Source organism: Hippoglossus hippoglossus, chromosome 18 (assembly GCF_009819705.1).
Source record: "Hippoglossus hippoglossus isolate fHipHip1 chromosome 18, fHipHip1.pri, whole genome shotgun sequence".
Classification (NCBI taxonomy): domain Eukaryota; kingdom Metazoa; phylum Chordata; class Actinopteri; order Pleuronectiformes; family Pleuronectidae; genus Hippoglossus; species Hippoglossus hippoglossus.
Genome location: NC_047168.1, coordinates 10,270,627 through 10,277,533, shown reverse-complemented (window position 1 = coordinate 10,277,533; position 6,907 = coordinate 10,270,627). Strand labels below are relative to the sequence as shown.

At 39.2% G+C, this 6,907-nt stretch overlaps 1 protein-coding gene across 3 annotated transcripts in view; it reads right to left on the bottom strand.

The window, feature by feature from the left end:
* Positions 1-744: 744 nt before the first annotated feature.
* Positions 745-6,907, bottom strand: part of LOC117751981 (protein Dok-7-like) — a 33,362-nt gene continuing 27,199 nt past the window's right edge. For all 3 annotated transcript variants that reach the window (XM_034569100.1, XM_034569102.1, XM_034569103.1), the window contains 2 exons: positions 4,091-4,264; positions 745-2,173 (listed from right to left, as the gene is read on the bottom strand). In XM_034569100.1, coding sequence (XP_034424991.1) covers positions 2,037-2,173; positions 4,091-4,264 — 311 coding nt within the window. In that variant the 3' untranslated portion in view covers positions 745-2,036. The remainder of the gene's footprint in view (positions 2,174-4,090; positions 4,265-6,907) is intronic.

The window sequence follows — 6,907 nt, the reverse complement described above, 5'->3', positions numbered from 1 at the left end:
TGCAAATTCTACTTGTTGTCTTCCAGAGCTGTCACACGACCAATCCCTGCGAAGATGCTTTGACTCTGCAAACAAACTAAGTGTCCGCTGGTCAACGCTGGTCCTGTGGCACTACACAAATGATTACCTCCGCCAAGGTGACTGTGCTTTCATCAGCATTAGTTTGCTTGTTAGCAGGATTGCGCTAAAACTACGTGTCCTTCTTGTTTTTCAATCACTGTGTCTCAACAAAGGTTATATTTGTGTTTTGATCCACAGGTGTTTGTTACCTCCTGTGTTCGACAATGGGACAAGAAGAAGAAAGCCCCACGACAGGTAAGGGTCGTCAAGCTATCGCTCCGGCATTGAAGGTCGTTAAGTAAATCTGAATTAGTCTGATGTGGATTTCCTTTCAAATTACTCAGTAGTATTTAGTGTCTTAACTGCTAAAACAGACAAAATATCCAAATTACAAAATAGTAGCTAAATTAGATTTTTAATGTGTTTTCAAAAATAACGTTGGTCAACACATGCAGATGTCTATTATGGCCACCAGAGGGAGTCTAATAACAGGTACACCCATAAATTAATAAATGTGAAATGGCTCTTAATTGGTAATTTTATTCATCCGTTTTACTTTGAGATTTAAATGAGGCAATATAATCAAGTTATAGTAGATAAGAACAAAGACTATTCAAATAGTCCATAGCCTATATGCCTAATGTCAAATTACCATCATAGTCTTAAATGAAAACCCCAAAAATATTTGTAAATTTCCTTTTATTTGGTACCTTATACTGGTTTACAACTGAACACACATCCAAGCGGTAGTTAAAGTTACAAATAATTTACAGGAAAAAAAAATATCGCCTTACATCTTTACTGTACATACATTGTCTTATGTATATTTTGCAATGTACAATCTACATCACCTAAATAGAAAGAACATATTTACAAATGTCAAAATAGAATAGGAGAGAAAAACAACCTCGAAACACAAACCAAATTACGTTTTCTTTTCTGAAATTTTGTTTCAAAATGCCTCGGTGTAGAGAAAAAAAGGAATAATAGTAAAAAGGATGAGATTTTAACCCCAGTAAAATCATTATAAAAAAATTTCAACTGTATAGTTGAGACACAATAGCCAAGAGTGGCAGACAGTTGTTTTTTGAGTAATTTCAAATATCAAGAGGCTTCACCCTCCGCTCAGCTTTGTATTATTTATGAAGACTTTTCTCCACCTTAATTCTGAGTCTATAAATGAGTCAATGTGAACCGAAGGCAGAAAAAACTTCAGTAGCAGCATTGATATTCTGTTCATGTGATAAAAACAAATCCATTCGTTACACTCAGGCAAACGAGAGTCACTGCGCGCAACATGGAAGTTAAGCAGAGCCGGTAATTAGCCTGGTCTAACTTTAATCTTTTTTAACAGTGAACGTGCAGCTTTCTGAGTAAGACTGGGTTATTACTGATCGCTGAGGAATAAGTGAGCGTGAACTCCTAATGAGACAAACATCTCTGCGGCCACCACCGTGCCTCGTTCTCCCAAACAAGAACAAAAACAGCGTACTGTGTGTTATTGGTGATGGTCTGAGTACACTGTGAAATGCCTCAGTGGGGGTTTATCAGGGCCGGTGACTCAGCTCAGGACTCGCACTTCTTCCAAGTTTGCCTGAGGCTCTGGCGCTGACATAATGCCACTTAATGAGATGTCCGAGTCCCCGAAGGAGGCCGGGATTGAAATGTTGCTCCTGTGTCAGACCTTTCAGAGTCGGCTCCATCTTTTTATTGCCTTGTGAATACAGAAACATGTCTGAATCTGAAAAAAATGGAGATTGTACAGATGGCATTTGAAGCAGCTACCCCAAAAATGTGCTGGATTGCTTCTCTGTTTCTTTCCATCGATTGACTCGTTAATTCTCAGGATCTTTGGATGGAACAGTGAGGACCGAACAGAAATACCTTCAGAGTCACACTTCTTGAATAATTCGACATGGTGAGCCAGTCTCTGGCAGAAACGTCCTGCTGGGATCAACAGTTCAGTGATGAAGGAGTCAATGTGGCGTCCCTTTTCTTCTCAGCTCCAGAGTGTGCAGGCCCTCCTGCCGACCTAGAGCATGCTGCGTTCCCACTTTGTGGGCCGTCTCCGTGGCAGTGATGTCAATCTGCGCGTACTTGGTGGAGCTCTTCCCTGTCAAGACACAAAGATATTCTCTTGAAAGATGTTTAATTCAATATTCATCGCTGGAGTTCAACTTCGTCTTTTGGTGGCAAAAAGTTGACTAATTATTTGCTTTCTTGCAGAGTGAGGAGAGGCTTGATACCACTCATGTCAGTAGGATATTATACAATTGTGATGCTAAGCTAACCCTAGCAACTGATTAGCTTGGCTCTGTCTCAAAGTAATGAATTCGGACTAGCACCTCTAAACTCAGTCAATTGTGAGATTATTTCTTGGTTGTTGGACATACAGGTTTTAAATTAAAGCATTCAGATGTGAGTGGTTCTGATACTCGTTTAACTCACCACTAGATGTCACTGAATCCTTTAATTTACTGGCTCCAGTCTTTCTTTGGGTAATTACATCAGTTGTCAGGATATCAGTAATGTCACTGTTCTTTTATTTTCACACCAGCAGAGTTCGCTCTTTGGGCTGCAAATAGTTGCTACAGTGGCTGAGACGTCTCTCAAATGAGCCGTCGTTTGTGAAAACCCGGACAAACCAGTCGCTGTTTTATACGAGATGCACCTTTACTGTAACATCTCAAATAGACGACTAGTCCTGGTTTTTACAAACGACGGCTCACATAACTCTTCTGTTGTCCTTCACTTGCGTTGTTGCTTTTGCACTAATGTGATTAAGAAAATAAAACGACAGTGACATTGCTGAATCGTCTTTTAAAAAGTCCAGAATTTTGACAACTGACAAATTTCCCAACAAAGTGACAGAGGGTTCAGGGGGAAGTGGATCTCTGGCCTCGCTGCCAACATGATTGCTTGAAGTACGCGACCGAGCGTCACCAAGCAAATCAGAATATGCAAATGAGTCAACTGAAGCCTTTAAAATTCCGCTCATGCACTTGTCTTCCATATGCACATCGCGAGCATTAGCATAATTCAGTGGCCTTCCTTGTGTGAAATTCAAATAAGCAAGACGTCAGGGTTTAATCCCAGCAACGTATGAATATCAATAAGTTCACATCCCTACATTGTGGCCTCCTGCTTGAATTACGTCTTTTACAGTTACATAAAGTGAAGGAAATCACAACCAGCTCCTCACAACACATTATCAGTCCCTTTTAAGAAGGATCCCATTGGAGCCAGTGAATCCACAGCTGCCATCTGAATGCCCTGTGACACCCCCCCCCTCCCAGGTGACAGATTAATGAGCGCGTTCGCGGGGATATAAACTGTATCGCTGACATCACATGTTAACCTCTCTCATGTCGGAGCTCCTCGTATTCCTGAGGGAACGCACGGTAATGGGCAACTTGTCTCTCAATTACAGCTCGTTGCCGAGTCTCCGATGACAAGATCTCAGCTGTGTTTTAGTGCGACGACGACAAAAGGATGTCGTCGCACAATCATGTTTCTAGAGGCTTGGTATCGATATCCTGGTTAATCTAAAATTGGCTCTGTCATATCTGTCTGCATGATTTGAACCAAAAAATTCATTAAATGGAGAATTTACTGGTTCACAAAACAGTGCAGCTCAGAAATAAGCACAAAGCTAAAGTCGTTTTACTTACAATTTAATATTTTCATTAAAAAACAAATTTTAACTTTAAAGATCACTTTATAATGAAGTGCTCTAATTAACAGGTCTAAATGAACTGACACCAAATTATCAACCATTCATAAAGACACTAGCCCATTATGTTAGCTGTTAGCATTCTTTTGTTCCAATATTTTAAGTGATTGATGTTAAATGAGTTTACGAAGCTTCCTCTCATCTAAAAGTATTTTTCTCTCCACAGGTGGTGTTTGCCTCCCTGACTGTCCAACATGGCCGCTGTTTGATTGAAGCTAAAAATGCTGCACGATGAATACACTGACCTCGAGCAGATAGAACGTATTAAAGATCAAACTGTATGGAGATCAGACTTACTATGAGCTGGTAGATGTGCGCCGGGCCCTCGGGGGCCGGGCCCTGGCTCCTGCAGCTCCAGCTCCATGTAGTTGAGTTGCTTCTTCGATGTGGGACTAACGGGAATATTCACATAGGTCACACCTTCGCTGCCAGGCCGCTCTGGGAGAAGCGTCTCAGGGGGGAAAACGAACACTGTGCAAAAAAATAACAAATTGAGACAGTAGAATTATTGAGCTGGAAATAGAAACGGTTAAAAAAAACAATGTGGTTGCATTCAGACGACTTTTCCCTCTGATGGATTTTTTTTTAATGATTTCAGATGCTCAAGTAATTTAGACATGTAGAATATTGTCTATCGATTCTAAAAGCCTTTGTCAGCAGATAATCACAAAGTTCACATTCTAATGCACAGAAAACATTATCAAATTGAAAATGCAGCGATTTCAAAGACTCCTGACAATTTATTAATTCATGAAGGTTATTACATAAAGTTTAAAAAGTCATAATGCAGTAAGACATTAGACCAGGGGTGCCCACACTTTATAGGCTTGTGAGCTACTCTTGAAATGACCAGCTCAACAAGATCTACCGACCAAATAATGTTGGTAAGTGCTGAGACAGTCGTTATCATTTGTAGCATCGTGACACTGCAATATTTTATGAAGGAACTACGTCACAAATGAGACAGTGAAAGACAATTAAAAGATCTTTTCTGGTACCAGTAGTTAACAATTAAATTGTAATTATGCATTAGGATGCTACCTTTTTGTGTCTTAATTCTGTTCTAGTAAATATGTAGTGTTTGTATAAAGGATGATGTGGTTTAGGTTATTAAAAATGTAAAAGATGGCAATGCGAGTAAACTATTGTCTTTTAACCATGAGTATAAAACTTTTCTCAGACGTTCTTATGGACAACTTTTGTTGTGTGTCAGGTCCAAAGTACTTTAGCTGTTTTTAGTCATACAAAGAGATTCAAGCTGTGGTTTGTGTCTGACTAAACGGTCTTTCTTTTGTACGCCGTCTTATTTTCAACAACATCCTTTTTTTTAAAAGTGATTTTGAACAACATACGTTATGACTTTACCAGTTTTCAGACGACATACAAACCTATGACTATGAATAAAAACCATACTATGGAATGGTGTTGAAATTTTTGTACAAAAAATAAATCAGTCATAGTATTTCCGGGAAAGCATCTCTTGCACTTTTCTTCGAAACATTTGTTTGTCATGATGACCTTAATTAAAATATAATGAAACAATAAGGCTCATATCATTATAACCTTAATCAAAGCTGGATGACTTCCCCTCCAGGCTGAGCAACTCATATGTTAATTAGAGTCATTCAAATACACACAGTAGACATCAGCAGGAACACTGTATCCCACTGAATTGCCCCCGAGGCTCATTATGTATAATTAGCCAATCGGCCCAAGAGATAAATTATGAGATACATCATAGTCATTTTGTGCTGTGGGGCAGTAAAACGCTAACTTACTGCCTTTTACTTTTAATTAATCCATAGAGTTATTTGATTCATGCTGCTGTAAACTGTGAGCAGAGCTCCATTTCCATTATCTATTTTTTTTACAACATTCTGGCCCGATGTAATCTTCAGCAAACATCCTGGTTTAATAAACACAAGTTATTTTTATGTCTCTGCCCCACTGACAGTCAGTGGCATCAAGGTTTCTGATCGTCTGTCCCATTCATGTGAACATAATATTAAAATGAAAGTTTTGGTGGTTCAAAGGTCGAAGTTGCAATGACCTCAAAGTTGAAAGAATCTACTTTCCTGACCCCGATGGAAAACCTCACAAGGTTAAGGAAAGATGTGAAGGAGAAGCCATAAGGAGTTAGGAAAGGAGAAGAAAATCAAACTATAACTACTAACAATTCAAAAAAGTGCTTCCATTTCTCCATAATTTGCAACACTACAAACTCAAATTCCTGTTTAAATCAGTAAAACGACACTAAAAGCTTTATACATTAGTGCAGAATGTACTAAAAACAGGTTTAACAGTAAACTGATGCCAAACACAAGTCAGACGTCTAGACTGATCAAACACTGCAGTCCGAAGAAAAAGGTGTCAAGTAAAACTAACAGAAGTAATGTTGCCTTCAACCATCGCTCTTCCTGTCAAACAAACAAATTATAGCTCCACTGGTGCCTGCAGTGAATTTGCTGTGTAATTTATACGGCTTGATAAATGGTTTCCAGTGACACCAGGAAGCCCCGGTCGGCTTCACCTGTCATAAAGCTAAAAGGCAGATGAGATAAAGAGGCACAGTGGAGTTCACCGCTGGCAGCGTAAAAGCTGCTCGGCTCAATTTCTTATTGATGCAGAATGAAATATGTTTGAGTTCGATCATGCATCTTCCAATGTGTTTTTTTTATGCCTCAGTAAAGACATCTACAAGCTTCAATAACAAGGGAAAGTACATTCGAGGAAATATGTGAATTCTTCTGTGACTAATGAAAAGATATGAGAAGATAAACTCCCTCTCTACAGAGCATTGATACGAGTGTTTATTAGCGATGTGAGACAAATAAATCAACACACGCTTTGTATGGATTAAAGAAACTGGATCAAAGATTAAAACCTGTGTGGATCAGCTATTAAATATTAAGGTGCGGTGGTCACGTGCTGCCAAAGATACATTTCACATTTGGTGAGAATAAACGGGTTCATTAAGTTTAGGCCTCGTTTGGACTTTTACCAACATTAAAAGTGCTTTAAATTGACAAACCGCTCTGATAGAACAGCAACGAGCTCCTTTAATGATCCTTCTGCTTCCCATTCAGCTTCATCTCTAAGTTTACGAATGCACAA